Source organism: Corylus avellana, chromosome 10, assembly GCF_965113065.1.
Source record: "Corylus avellana chromosome 10, dhCorAvel1.hap1.2, whole genome shotgun sequence".
Lineage (NCBI taxonomy): Eukaryota > Viridiplantae > Streptophyta > Magnoliopsida > Fagales > Betulaceae > Corylus > Corylus avellana.
Genome location: NC_142499.1, coordinates 11,003,734 through 11,021,071, shown reverse-complemented (window position 1 = coordinate 11,021,071; position 17,338 = coordinate 11,003,734). Strand labels below are relative to the sequence as shown.

Below are 17,338 nucleotides of genomic sequence, written 5' to 3'. Positions count from 1 at the left end.
AGCCCAAAACCTAATAAAATATGACATAAATACCCCCAAAACCCTAAACCTAATAAAATAACGAAATAAAGACTCCAGAAACCCTAACCCTAATAAAAAAAAAAAAAAAAAACATAAAGTCAGTTTAGAAAATAAAACAAACTGACGGCTACGCAATCTACATCAATTTTCAACTTAATTGTTGCTGGCATACGTACACTAGTAGTTCAAATACTGAAATGGAAGTATAAGGCTTAGCATGCAAGGCCCACAAGCCCATTTGACAACTCGCCAAGCCCATAGGACAACTAGATAAAACACGGCTCCAAAGGACCAGCAAGCTCACCAAAACTTAACTTTGTGTGAAGCACAAGTCCAAGAGGAAAATTTCATATCAGGCAATCATCCTCTATGGAAAGCAATGAATGCAACCGCTTAGGAAAGATAATTCACTAAATGAATGTGGATCAAAATCACCCGCACAATCGAATGCCAAATTAATGGTCATTTTACAACAATCCTTATGAAGGCTCATGACACAAATGGTACTTAGCCTATATATAGTTAGTAGGAGGGTAGACTTAGGTGTGCTCTTATCCCCTAATCTTCATCTATCTCTTTCATTTTCATTCCATACCTTTACTGACTCAAATATCGAAGGTGGCACTGCCCCTTTCCCCCTTCTATGGGTGGAACTAAAACTTTTAGTTTAGGGGGGAAAATTTTTCAAAAAAAAAAAAAAATTGTGGGACAAAAATTACTCTTAAGGGTCTATATATATATTAGGGGTGTCAAAAAAAACCAATAACCGGGTACTCGGTTCCGGTTCCAGTTTTTGGCACCCAATTATAACTGGGTATATATATAATAATATTTTTAAAAAAACTTTTTTAGGGCATTTTTAAAAATTGAATTTTTAGGGCATTTGTAAGCATTGGATTTTAAGGGCATTTTTAAACAGTGAAGTTTTAGGACATTTTTAAACATTGGATTTTTATTTTTTTAGGCCCAAAAAGCCAAAAACAATAATGATTTTTTAGGATTTGTTTGGGATTTTTTAGTTTTTTTTTTTTTTTTAAACAATCACAACAATACCCAACTTATTGGGATAAAAATGCTAATTGTGTTTTCTAAAAAATGGGCAAAAAATTGTTAAATTAAGCACACGAATTAGACCAAATACCTCAAAAGAGGTCAAAAGTTAGCCAAATACCTAAAATAAGCTCAAAATGATTTTTTTTAAAAAAAAAAAAACCGGTTACCTGGTCCAGATAACCGGATACCAACCGGAACCGGCCGGTTATTGTATAACTGGGTACCCGGTTCTGGTTTTCCAAAATTAAAAAACCAGGTACCCCAGTTTCGATTCCCGGTTTTGGCCAATAACCGAGACAGGGTTAACACCCCTAATATATATATTATTTTTTCGGAACTACCTTTTGGCTTGGGGGGGGTGGGGGGGTTGCAAGCCTTAAGGTGGTTCCACTCTTGCCTCCTTCGTTGTGCGCCACTATAACATTTGGTTGTTTTGCAAGGATCCCCGATCGAGAACTACGCGTACGTAGTCACTATGTAACAGTCTTAGGGTCCATTGGGATTGTGGTTTCAATAAGTGCGATTTTAAAAATTTTCTTCTTAAAATAGCAACTTTTTAAAATTGTAAAAGCATTTGGTAAAATATGTTTTTTTTTTTTTTTTTATCAAATATTTGTTACGTGAAATCATGATTTTGGTTTAAATTCGCTCTTTTTCAAATAAGCACCGCCTAACTAGCTTATAGAAATCGCATATATATATATTTTTTTTCTATTTTAAACTAAGAGATTTTTAAATCGCAATGCCAAACACTTTACGTTTTGAGATATCTTTTAAAAGCGCAGATTATTCTTGTGAAATCGCAATCCTAAACACACCCTTACTCAAAATGGAATGTCCTAGTTCCATTTACCGACAATGAACTTTATATATTTAAGGATACAATGATTATAGACTAGGACCTTGTATGATTAACTTAGATACCCACACCTACAACTATATTCAATGTTATCCTAGGGCCTTTCACATAGATAATAAGCATGAACTTTGGTAACAAGCATGCTAAAGACATTTTATATGTCAAATGCTCAAATCATTTAATTAATGAATATAATACATACATTCATTATAAACATTTGAATGGCAACACAAATGTTCCCTCGACTTGGGCTTAGCGGAATGATTTACAGTATCATTAATACCATCTCCATTCTCAATCTTACACGTTTCATCCCTAAGAAAGATTCCCTAAGAAAGATAACAAAAAAGGCTTGTAAATGGCGTTTGCTTTGCGTTTAGCATCAAATTTTGGTTACCCACCAAGTCGTTTTGTCCCGAATCTTGACCGTCCATCTTCTTCACAGGAGATGTAACCAGGATCCATCAGGTATAACGCCGATGTTTTCAAACCCCAACAATGCCCAATCTAAGCTGACTCTCATGTGACCTTTTTCTGAATTTTCCTGTCAGTGATGTTTGTTTGAAGGGATTTTCTACTCCTGTTTTGTTTCTGTCCAAACAAGAAACAGCCAAATGCTTACTCACAAGGAAAAAGAAACAGCCAAATGAGGATATGCTTCTGCCATATCCTTTCTGAAACACATCTGCATCCAACAGTTGGGCGAACGGGATTTGAAGTCAACAATAGAAAAGAAATGTTGTAAGAGATTCCTATGGACTGCCACTTGACACAAGGAGAGAATAACTAGAGATTTTGTATTTAATTATATCTACAAATGGACTGCGTGTATAGATTTACACAAAGCATGGTTTTATAACTCCTGCTACAAACATTACAAAAGACCACATTAACTATTTTGAACCACACATGGGACCTAGTTCCAGAGCTGCTCTCTGATCTACATCATCTCCCTCCTTGATCTCAGTTCCCAACTCTAATCCAAACCCAGCATCACTTCCATAAAAGTCCCGATCCCACTGACCAACAAAATCATTCTTTTGGTCACTTTTTGTTGGCACCGAGGCGGCGGCGAAGCCTTCCGTTAGTACATCATCCACCTTTTGTTTCTTCCGGGGAGATGAGGGGCCGGCAGAAGCATCACCAGGTGGTTCTGACTCAAATGGCTTTCGCTTATCTTCCTCATCCAATGATGGCAAGGTCTCAGAAGCTTTCAGTGCACCACCTAGTTTCTGCTGCTCCTCGATTATCTTTTGCAAATATTTACCCTGAGCTTCTATTCTCATTTGTAATTGTCTTTGAACCTGAAATGCACGTATTCAAATAAATACATTGACGTACAAATAACCAACAAAAAAACATCCCCAGAACACACTCATTATTTCATCATTTATGACAAGCTGCATTTGGTACTATAGCCAGAAGGATCCAGGAAAGAGTTCCAGTATTACTTGCGATGCTTGAACTAAACATGCAAAAAACAGACATAAGCTACATGAAAAATCTGACTAAATGCTAGACAAGGAGTCATTTTCATTCACCCTCGCCAGTTGACAAAATTTTTGTTTCATAAAAGTAAATATCCATGCAAACACAACTAAAAAGCACATCCCGAACCAATAGCTATTACTTTTCCATTTGCTAAGCCCAGCCAGGATCGATCCTCCCCTGGCAGGATCCTCCTCTTGCCAGGATAGATCCTCTCTCAGCAGATCCTACCCCCTTCCAGAATCCTGTTTCGTTAATTTTTAGATCTTAGGTCAGTGTCTTTGGTCCGGGAGAATTGTCTAACATTAGGATTTTTGTAGAGAACCTTCTTAGTGAGTTTGAGGTCGATTTTGAGAACTGTTTCCACGACTCAGGTAAGTGAATCTCACATGGATCTCATACAAAATGACAATCATCATGACATGTAGAAAATTGAAAGCATGACCTAAAAGTACACATTATTTATACAGCCAATTACTTAAATTTTCTTTTCCATTTCTGCTTATTAAAATGAGACTTGGTACAAGTTGGTAAAGAAAGACAAGTCTTGACCACCTTTCAGCAAGTCGAGGGTTGCATAGATGGTCCTTGACTTCTTGATTGTATAGACAATCCTTACGCTTCACTTGTTGAGGACAAGCAGCAAATTCTTCGCATACAGTGTTATGTTCAGAGAGCATTTACATCCTCCTAGATGAAGTTGGACTATCAGGATTTCCACTCCATTTAGTGTATATATTCTTTACAGTGTCATGTTCTTTTTTTTTTTTGAACCATAAACCATTTGCTATTCTTTTTTTTTTTTAATAAATAAGTGATTCATTAAAAAGCGCAAAGAGACGCAACTATAGTACATAGGATATATACAAAGAATAACCCCACTAAAGGCGAAAAGAATAACAAAAATTCACAAATTGAAACATAGTAGAGAATTGAGAAATATTTAAAGCTCCCGCCCAATGGAAAAGCATCTTGATAAACATGTTTTTGGGCTCCTCGATCGTCTTTTCTTGATCTTCAAAACAACGTGCAGTTCTCTCTCTCCAAATAGTCCACATTAGACACAATGGGGCTATTCTCCACACCTCCTTTACTAAACGATTACCTCTTTGACCTTTCCAACACCCAAACAAATCTACTACCCTTCCCTGCATGACCCAAGTGACATCAAAGAGAGTAAATAACATTGTGCTAAAGGCTCAGGCCACTTCACAATGAAGGAGGAGATTATTGATAGACTCGCCGCTCCACTTACACATACTACACCAATCCACCACTATCAATCATCTCTTACGCAAATTATCTATAGTCAAAATCCTTCCGAGAGTAGCCGTCCACATAAAGAAACTCACTCTCAAATGAACTTTAACTCTTCATATACTCTTCCACGGGAAAGAAGAGACCCCCAACGTGTCCATCCCTAAATAAGAAAGCACACGAAAAAAAGACCACACCTCAAAAATCTCTCTTTGAAGGAGTCCAACAAATGCAATCCACCCCCCCTAGCCGTCCTCGGAACTCATACAATTTTTCATAAAAGCCATCACCACCTCTACCTCCCAATCTTGAACAGCTCGTAAAAAAGGTACACTCCAGTGAATAGCACCATTAGAAATCTTCATATTATCCCTAACCCAAGCCTCCTTATTTATTGCAATACGAAATAATTCAGGGAATACTACCTTCAAAGACTAATCCCCACAAGTATCATGCCAAAACCTAATCTGAGAACCATCTCCTACTTCAAATCTAATAGATCTCGGAAAAGTTCCCCACCCTCTCCTATTATGTTTCCACACTCCAACACCATAAGGACCCTCTACCATTAGTACACCAACGGCCATTCATGCTCTCCCATATTTTATTTCTACAACCATCCTCCAATATGCTTCCCTCTCTGTAGCATAAAACCATAACCATTTTTCCAATAAAACTTGATAAAGAGACGCATATTCCGAATTCCCAAGCCGCCATCTTGCATAGGAGAGCAAAGTAGAGACCATTGTACTAAATGGAACTTAGACTCCTCATTGATACCACCCCATAAGAAATCTCTTTGCAGCTTCTCTAATCTGTTCCCCACACCCAAAGGAATGAGGAATAACGACAAAAAATAAGTAGGTAGATTAAACAAAGTGCTTTTAATCAACATTAACCTCTCTCCCTTTGATAAATACATCCTCTTCCAACCCCGCCAATCTCATTTCCATTGTCTCGACAACCAATCCAAATAGTGGTAGCCTTGTAAGGCGCCCCCAAAGGAAGACCCAAATACTTCATAGGTAACCCTGCCACCCTACACCCAAAAATACTTGCCAACATATCTATATACTCCACCTCACCAATTGGAACAATTTCTAACTTCGGCAAATTAATCTTTAATCCCAAAACAGCTTCAAAGCATAGAAAAAGACGATGCCAGTTACGAAGTTGTTCCTCATTCGGCCCATATAATATAACAAACCAGGTACCCCAAATCAGAGTCAACTATCAATGCATTCATTCTCTATCAGGACCGAATCCAAAATCTGCCACCCCTTAATAAATACATTTTGTGACTTCGAGATAATCTTCTCTAACATAGTTTTCAATCTATTCGCTAACACCTTAGAGATTAATTTGTACACAGCACCCACAAGACTTATTGGACGAAAATCCTTCAGATCCACCGCCCCTGCTTTCTTAGGAATTAGAGCTATTAAAGTTGCATTCAGACTTTTCTAAAAACTCTCCTTGCTATGAAATTCTTGGAAGACTGCCATAATATCTTCTTTAATCACTCCCCAACATGTCTTAACAAAACCCATAGAGAAGCCATTAGGTCCTAGAGACTTGTCTCCCTTCATATCCTTTAACTACCTCAAAACACCTCATTCTCTTCAAATTCCCTTTCCAGCCACAATCCATCATCACCTCCAATAGATCGAATGGATCATCCATCTAGTATAGGCCTCCAACTACAACTCTCTGTGAACAATTGGGTATAGAACTGAACAATATGCGCCTTGATATCTATAGTGTCAGAAGAAAGAGAACCGTTGACATTTAAAGATTCAATAGCATTAAATCTTCTATTTGAGTTCGCTACCCTATGAAAAAATTGTGTTCCTATCCCCCTCCCTCAACCATAGAGCATGAGACTTTTGGCGCCAACTTATTTCTTCACAGAACAACAATCTTTCCAGTTCCGTAAAAACTCGTCTTTTCTCCTCATTTCCTCCTCATCCAGGCCTTGTCCTTCCCCAATACCATCCAACTCCCGAATTCCATCCAATAAGACCTTTTTCCACTTCCCTACATGCCCAAAAACTTCATCATTCCATCTTCACAGGTCACCTTTCTGAGACTTCAATTTACATGCCAACACATGACTAGGGCTTCCATGAAAGTGATATGATTGCCACCAAAGTTTCACTTGATCCACCAACCCCTCATATTTCAACCACATATTCTCAAACATGAAATATCCGCCACCTCTATTTGTCACTCCACAATCTAGTAAAATGGGGAAGTGATCAAACAAAATACAAGGTCTCCTCTGAATCACGTCAGGAAACTTCTCATCCCAACCCGAAGAGAATAGAAATCTGTCAATTCTAGACCAACATTGACTATTGGTCCAAGTGTATTGACCACCCACCAAAGGAATGTCCATAAGCCCCTGATCAAAAATGAAGCTGGAGAAATATCTCATAGAAGGTGAATGTCGAGTATCTCCTGATCTCTCACTCGGAAATCTAATAGCATTAAAATCTCCTCCGATACACCAAGGCACCTCCTACCAACTCATAATTCCGACCAATTCATCCCACAGAAGAATCCTATCATGATCATCATTAGGACCATATACGCCTGTAAACGCCCATTCAAAATTGTCACAGACACTATGAAAGGAGCACGCAATGATAAAGCGTCCCACACAAACCTCGAACTTCTCCACTACCCTTCTATCCTACTTTAGCAAAATGCCCCCAAAAGCTCCTTGCAACCCTAAAAACACCAATCACCCATTCACACGCATTTGCTGTCAACAACTTTGGACCCTCCAACACATCCACCCTTTGAGCTTTCAAAGGCTCTACCTCTAGCACTTCTTCATCAAAATAGCCATCTCCAAACCAGCAAAGTGCTCACTTCTGTCTACCGAAGACAGACTTGTACCCCTCACAGTATTAAGAATGTGTGCTACAGTGTCTTCCACACAATCTCCCCCCTTATCATAACCCAGCACCTTCCCAAGAGTTTTGGATTCACCCCCCTGGCGTTCATCCTCCTCTTTGGCATACACCTCTGGCTAATAGAACCATATCGGCTCACTTTCATAGCTAGGCCATCAACACCTTGGGATGTCCAATACTATCCCTTTTAGCTTCTCCTCCTTGCCCGCCCTCCTGCTTGTCAACACTGAGACCGCTTCCTCCCTTCTGCCATCTCTACTTGTTTGTAGGGTTAAAGCTCATAGCTAGAATCGCTCCCCATAAGTTCACCGCTCCCCTTAACATGCCGAATATCCTTTTCGGCCCTGCTTGTGCTTGACCCACCGATGTCTAACACCTTCGACACCTTCGTACTGCCTACCTCCGCCTCTACACATGGTAGAACTCTAGTGCTAAGCGTCCTCTCTTGCCCATTGGCCTGATCGGCTTCGTTTGGACTAGATGGGCTAGGGTTTGGTGCTTGCTCAGTGCTCTGGTGAGTCTCCAATAACCCTTTGCTTACCGGTGGATGCACACACCCCATAGAATCGCTTCCCGTGAGCTCACTGCTCCCCATAGCATGTTGAATCATCTCTGCAGCCCCATCTGTGCTTAACCCACCCATATTTGACGCCTCCAGCACCTTCAAGCTGCCTGCCTCCACCTCTACATTCAGCAGAACTTCATTGCTATTCAACCTCTCTTGCCCATTGGCCTAATCAGCTTCATCTGGTCCCGATAGGCTTGGGTGCGGCGCCTGCTCACTGCTCCGGCGAGTCTCCAATAGCTCTTCGCTTACCGGTTGATGCAAACAACCATTTTGCTTCACACGCCAACATAGTTGGGGGTAAACGCCTACGAACATAAGTCTACTTAAATCGCTTGTTGAGTAGCACAAAAATAGGCCCACCCTTGTCAATTCCCATATTTGCACTTAGTTTGTCCAGTGGGTCCAACCTCCTGTTATTCTTTGGGCCCACGGTAAGACTAGCCTCATTAGACACCCAACCCAGATCAACCTTCTCCAAACAGATGTCGATCTCCTTCTTAAATGAAATCATAATATTTATGAATGCCATAACGTAACCTTCCATAACGCTCTGCACCAAAATCCCCCCACTTTGGCCAACGTGATCCTCGGGCGCAATCTTCGGGTGCATGTCTTCCGCTCCTTCCAAAAATAGTGTTGACATCCCCTTACCGGCTGCAAGCCCTCTGGCGATGAGATTTCCAGCCAAACGTATGGGACTTTCCATAGAAGCCTTGGCCGGATTCCTCCTCTCATCCTCCAGCCTTTTGCCCACCACCACTCCGCGTAAGACCCCTTTTCACGGACTCCCTTCATCCCCTCTTGTGACTCTACCGGTACCTTACCCGATTGCGTACCCCCTAGACGGCCCACCTGCCCTTTGTTTTTTTCATAATATTGTTTCAGCCACATAATTTGCACACGGCACTCCTTCCATCCCTTTCCCTCGTTACCCTCCGGGATGATAACAAAGCTTCTACTACCACCCCCTCCATATTCGGATAACTCTATGAATCTCCCATAGCTATTGCTTCTCCTCTACATCACATAAACAATGTTACCGAACTGAAAAGTCCTCCAATTCTCCCGTATCTTGTCGCTTTGAGTCAGGTAATCCCAAGATAGCAGTAACCAGAACACTGTCGGCCATGCCATAATCACTTACCGAGAAACACCTTTACTTCTTTCCGCCAATCGCACTCCTTCAAACATCTGACCGGAATTCAAAGGACTTCGTTTCCACATATAAAAAGCCCAGGTACCTCATTCTTCATCCCGTACAAAAACTACCAGCCAAGAATCAGGTGGGGGAACCACCCCACCACTCCTCATGCACCTACACTCACCTCATGCGCTCCCTTCTACAATAGAGAGAGAGAGAGAGAGAGAGACATGACTGCATGCTATTCCTAATAAGAGCACCTTTCCCTTTACAGTGTCTTGTTCTTACTTTTTGTTCATTAGAGGGATATCTTTTTTCCCTTGAATACATTTGCATATCCTAAAAACCCTCGTTTCCAGTTAGTGTAAAATTTGCAGAATTAATTGTCACCCTCTTTCAGCAATTATAAAAGCGAAAGGAGATCATGAGATCAGACCTCAAGCTGTTCATGAAGACGCTTCTGAACCTCCATTTGCATCCTCAGTGCCTCATTAATTTGCATTCCACTGTAGCACAGGAAGATTTTGTAGCTTGTTAGAAATAGAGTAAGAGAACATAAGGAGGCAAAGTACTGTGCATGCAAAGAGGTATATTGTTTGTGAGAAGACAGAGATACCCACGGGGAAGAATCTGTGCCAGAAAAGCTGTCTCCAGAACTTTTCTTCTCATCTTTAGAACCTAAAGGTCAAAAATGTCATTCTCTGAATTTAGATTCAATGCCCAAAATGTAGAAACAAATTTCAGTTGGTGAAATAAAGACAGAAAAGGGAAATGGGGCACCTTTGCCATCACCAGGAGAATCCGGAAGGTACTTTGCAAGGCGATACTTCTACGATAAGAAAAACAAAGACAATTTCCACTTAATTTCAAATATTTAGATAAATCAACAGCCAAATCTGTGTCTATGTACATAAACAATATGTGACTAGCGAGATATCTGCACCTGTAGATGGCTTTTCACATGATAAATGGTGAGTCCAGGTACGCCCATCACTCTTAGAACACCTTTTGGTGTTGCCCCTGAAACCAAATAAATAGAACAAAAAGCATGAGCGGAAATTTATACTTCATCCATCAAAATTTGCTTAAGATTATACGTCAAGGACAAGGGCTGCTATCTACAAATCTATATTACATTAAAGGTTCATTTGTTTTGATGTAATACATTTTTTTGCTGAAAACACTTTTTGGAAAGCTACTGATATTTATTGTATTTGACTGTAATCCTGAAAATGATCCTAAAATTTTTTCCATTGTTCTATTCGCATTAAAATCAAGGAATTCCAAGTGACTACATTTGCTTTTGTAGCATTTCATCAAACATTTAATCAGTATAATTAAATCCGAAAAAACAAAAAAGTTTATTTATCCTTTCTTGGCTAGAAATTAAAATACCAAGAAAAAATAGAGACCAGAAATTAACGTTAATAGAATTTATAAGGAATAAGTAAAACTGCAAACAAGTTTTTTTTTTTTTTTAGTTTTCTAAATTTGTCTGCTAATTGGTAACTGGGATTGAGCCCTAGTTTTGTAGAACAATGGAAAGAGACTTGTCAACCCAGTGCATGCAGGGGAGGCCAAATTTTTTAATAACATTATTTTCAGTTTGGACCATTCAATTGTAGATATAGTTTCATTTCCATCACCACTATCTTGTTTGAAACTTTTGTTGTTGGACAAATGAAATTCGATACATATTTGATAAGTTTACCAAAGGCATCCAAGACTCCTCCAACATGCTGGAATCTCTTTGTAAGCAAGAATTGTAATCACTAAGCACCTTATAAATTGCTTGGCTAACAGAGAACCCCAAGTACATGGTAGGCTTAGGCAACAAAGGATAATTTACAGTGAAGAATAAATTGCATAGATGCTTGCTTGATACAATAAAATACTACAAATTTCTTAGTCGTAACAGCCCAGTCCCGCATTGGGAAGATGAATAGCCTACAGAAAGTGGATAAAGGTACTCATGGGTACTAAGTTTTGAAGATAAAAACTATTCTCCCCCTGATTTTATTATGATTTTATTTATTCTTTTATTTTGATTGTAATCTCCTAATATTTGCTTTCCTCTAATTTTGTTTCCTATCAACATCTTTCATCATCATATCGTTTCTTTGCGTCGAAATTGTCATCTATGTCTATGCCTAGAAATCTACAAGAGGCACTCAATGATTCAAAGTGGAGAACAACAATCCAAGAAGAGATGAAAGCGCTTCACAAAAACAAGAATTGGAATCTTGTTAAATTGCCTAATAGAAGGTTGTTGTATGCAAGTGGGTGTTCACTGTCAAATATAAGGCTGATGGTTCTATGGAACGATACAAGGGCATGCCTGTTACAAAAGGTTTCATACAAACCTATGGGATTGACTATGAACAGATGTTTACTCCAGTAGCAAAGATGAACTCAGTTAGAGTTCTACTTTCTACAACAGCAAATTTGGATTGGCTTCTCCATCAATTTGATATAAAAAATGCATTTCTCCATGGAGATCTAGAAGAAGCATACATGAAAATTCCTCTTGAACTCAAAAAGTGTGCAAACTAAAGTAGGCTTCGTACGGCCTAAAACAATCTCCAAGAGCATAGTTTGAGCGGTTTTCCCAAGCTATGTAAAGATTTGGTTACAAACAGAGTCAAGCTAATCATACACTTTTCATTAAGCATTCCACTCAAGGAACGATAACAACTTTAATTATGTATGTTGATGATATTTTTTTTGATAAGTAGTATGTTGATGATATTGTAGTAAGGAGAAATGATGATGAGGAGATACAAAATCTAAAACACTCTCTTGCAAACGAGTTTGAAATCATAGACTTGGGTAGTTTGAAGTACTTTCTTGGCATTGGCAAAGACAAAGAATGTTATCTTTATCTCCCAATATAAATATATTTTTGATCTTCTCAAGGAAACAAAATTGCTTAGATATAAAGCTACTGATAATCCGGTGCAGGTGAATATTAAACTGGGAGAAAATGGTGAGAGTCCTCTAGTGGATAAAGATAGATATCAACGATTAGCAAGCCGGTTGATTTATCTATCTCACACTAGCCCAAGCAATGCACATGTTAGTGTGGTGAGTCAATTTATGCATTCTTTTACCAAATCCTTTGCTACCTAAAATCCTCACTTGGTAAGGAACTATTGTTTTCTCGACATGATCATTTGAAAATAAAAGCCTATATAGATACAGGTTAGGGTGGCTCGATTAGGGATCGACGGTCCACATCAAGGTATTATACATTTGTGGGAGGTGATTTGGTTGCATAACGTAGCAAAAAGCAATTAGCAGTTGTCAGATTTAGTGCAAAAGCAGAATTCGGACCCATGGTTCATGAAGTGTGTGAGATATTATGGTTGAAGATACTCTTGAAAAAGCTTGGGTTTGATTCCAAGGATTCTATTAGACTGTATTGTGATAATAAAGAGGCAATTAGTATTGCTCACAATCGAGTCCAGCATAATCGAACCAAGCATGTTGAAATTGATTGAAACTTTATTAAAGAAAAACTCCAAGAAGGTATCATTTGCACACCATATGTGAAGATAAGAGAGCAACTTGTGGATATCATGACAAAGGGAGTGTCTAGCAATGTTCTTCATTCAGCCTTATGCAAGCAAGGCATGTGAGACATCTATGCCTCTGCTTGAAGGGGAGTGTTGAAGATTGAAGCTATTCTCTCCCTGATTTTATTTACTCTTTTAGTCTGATTGTAATCTCCTAATAGTTGCTTTCCATACTTTCCATATTAAACTTTGTATTCTCTCTTCTTTAACCCTATATAACCGTATGAGAGAAATCATCTCTAAATAAAAGAATTTCTTCTTCCTCTCTTCTTGTTCTCTTTTTTTGTACTCTACGTCCTACATTGGTTCCTTATTATGTGAGATCAGGCTTTATAAGTAATTTTAAGGAACTCCAAATTGACTAGTTTTTTTGGAGTAAGAGCACAAATGTAGTTAACGCTTTCCTTGGGTTGTTACAAATGGTATCAAAACAACCTAGTAACGCCATGTGGTACTCGAGCACTGCATGATATGGCCTTGAAGCGGACATTAGAGATTTAAAGGGGAGAAATTTAAAGGGGAGAGATTTTAACACCCTAGTCCCACGTTGGAAAGATAAATAATAGTCCACATAGAGTATGTGGATTATAAAGATACTCATAGGTGCTAAGTATAGTTCCGTACTATGTTAATGTGATACTAGACTTTATAAGTGATTTTGGAGAACTTTAAATTGACTAGTCATTTTAGAGTGATGGTGCACTTGTCACTACCACTTTCCTTGGGGCATTACATTAGTAATATATCACCAACAAACTCATAGATTTTCGAAAGGCAAGTGCATCAATCGACAAAATTTACATATAAATAGTTCAAAATGAACACACACACACAATCATCAACATAAACATAAAAAGTGTAAAATACCATGATTTAGTGCAAAAGAAAAACTAAATAAGCCATAAGTCCTAGCTTTATCATCACTCAATCTCTATGAGAAGCTACCATACCCATGACTACAGAAAAGGTTTCATAAAATTTGCAAAAGAGTTTCTCATAGCTATATATTGTTGGAAAACAAGTTTGGAATTAGAATTTCTTACATCTACGTGCAAAAACTTGGTGCCTCTGTAAAAAACAACAAGAAAGATCAGTATCCTATTAGATCTCAAAATTCTAGTTGATTAGATTTCAATCCATGACAACCAACAGACCAAATGCACAAACCCACAAATCTTGTGCTCACTTTTCAAATGATTTGGTATAAGTACTATTACTCATTATCATTCTGACTGCAAATGATCACACTTCTCAAGTACTTTATCACCAAAAACTGCTTCCCATCCCAATCTCATGATGTTAAAGCCAAGTATTTAGCTCAGATTTTTTCTCACAGTTGGAATCATACAGGCACGTGACATTAAGGATGACAACAAACTTCCAAAACTGAGGGACCAAAGCCTTTTACATACAAAAGTCATTAAACTACAAATTCATGATATTTTACAGGAAACTAGCATTTCTTACAATTTTCTCTATTCATGAATTCGGGAACCCTTTTCAATAAACCACTCCTCTTATTTTATTTTACTTGTTTTAATATTTGTCCTTTCCAAACTTTATTTTTTCTGTTTCATTTGGCTATTTGGAAGAAGGGTGGATGGCTTTTCATTGTACATTCTGCTTTGGTGCTTTCTATACTTCAGAAGTTTTTAATAGTGCATACTAATGCTCATCTTAAGAGGCTTTCTGTTAGCACTCAAAGGACATCTTCATTCGGCTGTCATTTTCAACAGGTCAGAGAAAGGACTGAAGGGACCCTGGATCTATCAAGATCAAATCAGTAAGGATCAGGCGAGAGGCTAGGAGTCTCAACGGAAACAGAATTGAACCATGTTCAACTCAATGGTGGCCAGTGCATGGGATACACTGCAGAAAATTCAATAAACTCAAATTTGTTTAGCACATCTGCATCATCTGGAATGTCATCTGCTGAAGAACCTGAAAAGTATCTTCAAAGCTCACCATGTGGAACTAAGATGAAATTGTACATTGGACAGCATAAGTATGTCCTTAAATTTATAAAAGGGTTGCTGACAAGAAACAAGCAAAGAGAACATGAGCACCTTGCTTTCTATTAGCATTCAGTCTGCACATTATATTTGAAATTGAAGGCATCACAAGCCTGCACGAAACATAGAGTGAACAAATGCTACAAACCAAACAGCATGGAAAATCTACCGTCTTTGTACAGTGCAACCTCAACTGCAGACACAATATTATCCAAATATTTATAACTGTCAACCAATCACAATGATGACCAGCTGCAAAACCTAGTGTTACATCTCAACCAGGTCAACATGCACTATGGTAGCAACAAGTAGCCTGAATCATCCAGACCAAACACACAACCTTAACAGATATACAATTCTTAAGATGATGCATTTAAGCTGTCAAAGGATATTGCAAGGATGCAGAACTGAATCAGGTTGATGAACATGATAAATCTGCTTCTGTGTCAAAAAGTATTTTCCAAGTAGCCTCACTGGTCAGTGATTGTAGGCATTTCCCTAAATTGGTGCACCGAAATGCCACACATATGATAATTTTGCCCTAAAATATGGTAATGGGGGACCAAGTGCAATTAACCACCTACTAGAAATGTGAAGAAACACTAAAGAAATCAGACACTTCCTACTCAGAGCAGCAGGAAAGAAAAGGACATAGGGACCGAAGTTCTTAAAATACTCCAACTTCTAAGCATCAAAATCACCAAAATCAAAATACAAAACCAATTTGGACACACACAGCCCCCAAATCCACTCGATTGTACAAGATATGTATGCCATTAGCTATGATAACATATAAACTTTTATTGATTTAAGTTGAATTAACCAAATTGAGTTATACTGTGAAGAAGCTGAGACAATAGTTAGTGCCAAATTTGCCAACTCTAATTAGGGATTACAATACAAAAGCTGGTATGCTTTGAATAGCACAAACAGATATTGAAAACAGGAGTGGGACACTGAAGAGTCTGCCCACATACAATAAAAAAACATAACTGAAAAACACACTAGATCAAGATTCAAGACATCAACGATCTATCTAATCCAAGTTTTTCTTTTATAAGTAAAACGAACTCCATTAAAATGCAAAAGGGCACACCCAAGTACCAAGAAAGTATACAAGAGAAATATCTAACTAGAAAAGCAAAAAAAAAAAATCATGAAACTAGAAATATGAAAACACTCCTAGGCAGCCATCCAATTGTAAAGGATATTGAAGAAAAAGGACTTTAATTCCACCACCATCCTCCAACTGTCTTCAAAGCCTGGATCATTTCTTTTTCTTAAGGTTCACCACATCAAGAATAAAAGCTCAAAAAAAAACTAGATAGCTTTAAAGGCACAAAGAATATCTACACTCATTTCACACGATCATAATTTTTTCTAATTAAAAAACTAGGAAAGTTGCTCCATATATATGAACAAGTAGTGGTATAATAATACTTTATAAAAGAGAATACCCACTATCTGGTCCGCCAAGTTGCGTGATGGCATCCACAAAACGGTCATGAAGGTCGGAAGTCCAGCGCAAACGTTGCTTCCCAGCTCCCCCAGAAGCAGCAAGCGTCGAATTTTTGACTGCAGAAGATCCCCCCAAAACCCCAGCAGTCATCGCCAGCGGCTCACTACCTTGACCACCTTTGTGCGGCACCAAGTTCGTCATCGAAAATTTCTTAGCGTGATACATGTTCCAACTTCACTACACCTTGCAACTGCAATACCCTTTGCAAACACAAGAGCATCACATAAATATCGGATCCATAAATAATACTAAATTTCAGATCAACTCTATACATACAACCTCAGAAATAGAATAAAAAAGACCATAATTTACCTCACAACGAGACTATGAGCAAACGAGGAAACTCCGATAATTACCATGACCCAATTTTGCTTTGCTTGGTCATTATTAAATAAATTCTTTTTTTTTAAAATAATAATAATAATAATAATAAATGAATTGGATAAACACGCGCGCTCGCGCAGAGAGAGGGAGAGAAGAGCTTTGTGTTCGGGAAAGAAAAAAAAAAAAAAAGGATCGAATCGGCTCGGAGAGGGAGGTGGTGGTGCGGAATGGGAAAACGGTGCGTTTTGAGCGTTGAAATGTTGGGTCAAAATGGAGGGTCGGGAAATTGGATGGGACTTGTACGAAACGGAAAGGAGTCTCTGCTGCAACTGCAAGGAGACAAAATCAAAACAGACCGGAAAGTCGGATTTTCAAAATTGGAAGAAATCAACCACCTGGGGCCGGGGGGCTCGGATTCCTTGCCTCTCAAAGCAGATTTCTGGAATTTTTTTTTATTATTTTTTTTTTTTTTTGCTGTGAGAGAATCTGGGTCTGGAGAGAGAGAGAGAGAGAGAGAGAGGAAAAAAAAAAAAGAGTGGAGGCGTTGTATTGGAGATAGCGTGGAAAGGACGGCGGCGTTTATAGGGACGTGTTAGGTAA

The 17,338-nt window shown here is 38.6% G+C and overlaps 1 protein-coding gene across 3 annotated transcripts; it reads right to left on the bottom strand.

Annotated features, from left to right (window-relative positions):
- Positions 1-2,711: 2,711 nt before the first annotated feature.
- On the bottom strand, positions 2,712-17,235 carry LOC132191874 (myb family transcription factor PHL13). 3 transcript variants are annotated; one of them, XM_059606993.2, is made up of 7 exons: positions 16,727-17,235; positions 16,357-16,604; positions 10,252-10,328; positions 10,089-10,137; positions 9,929-9,986; positions 9,745-9,814; positions 2,712-3,237 (listed from the first exon to the last, which is right to left on the bottom strand). In XM_059606993.2, exons 2-7 carry the CDS (start codon positions 16,577-16,579, stop codon positions 2,827-2,829), a joined length of 888 nt encoding a protein of 295 aa, XP_059462976.1. In that variant the 5' UTR covers positions 16,580-16,604; positions 16,727-17,235; the 3' UTR covers positions 2,712-2,826. The 3 variants fall into 3 exon arrangements, with proteins under 3 accessions (XP_059462976.1, XP_059462975.1, XP_059462977.1); XM_059606992.2 differs by having other exon boundaries at positions 16,357-16,614; positions 16,727-17,234; XM_059606994.2 differs by lacking the exon at positions 16,727-17,235 and having other exon boundaries at positions 16,353-16,502.
- Positions 17,236-17,338: the final 103 nt, after the last annotated feature.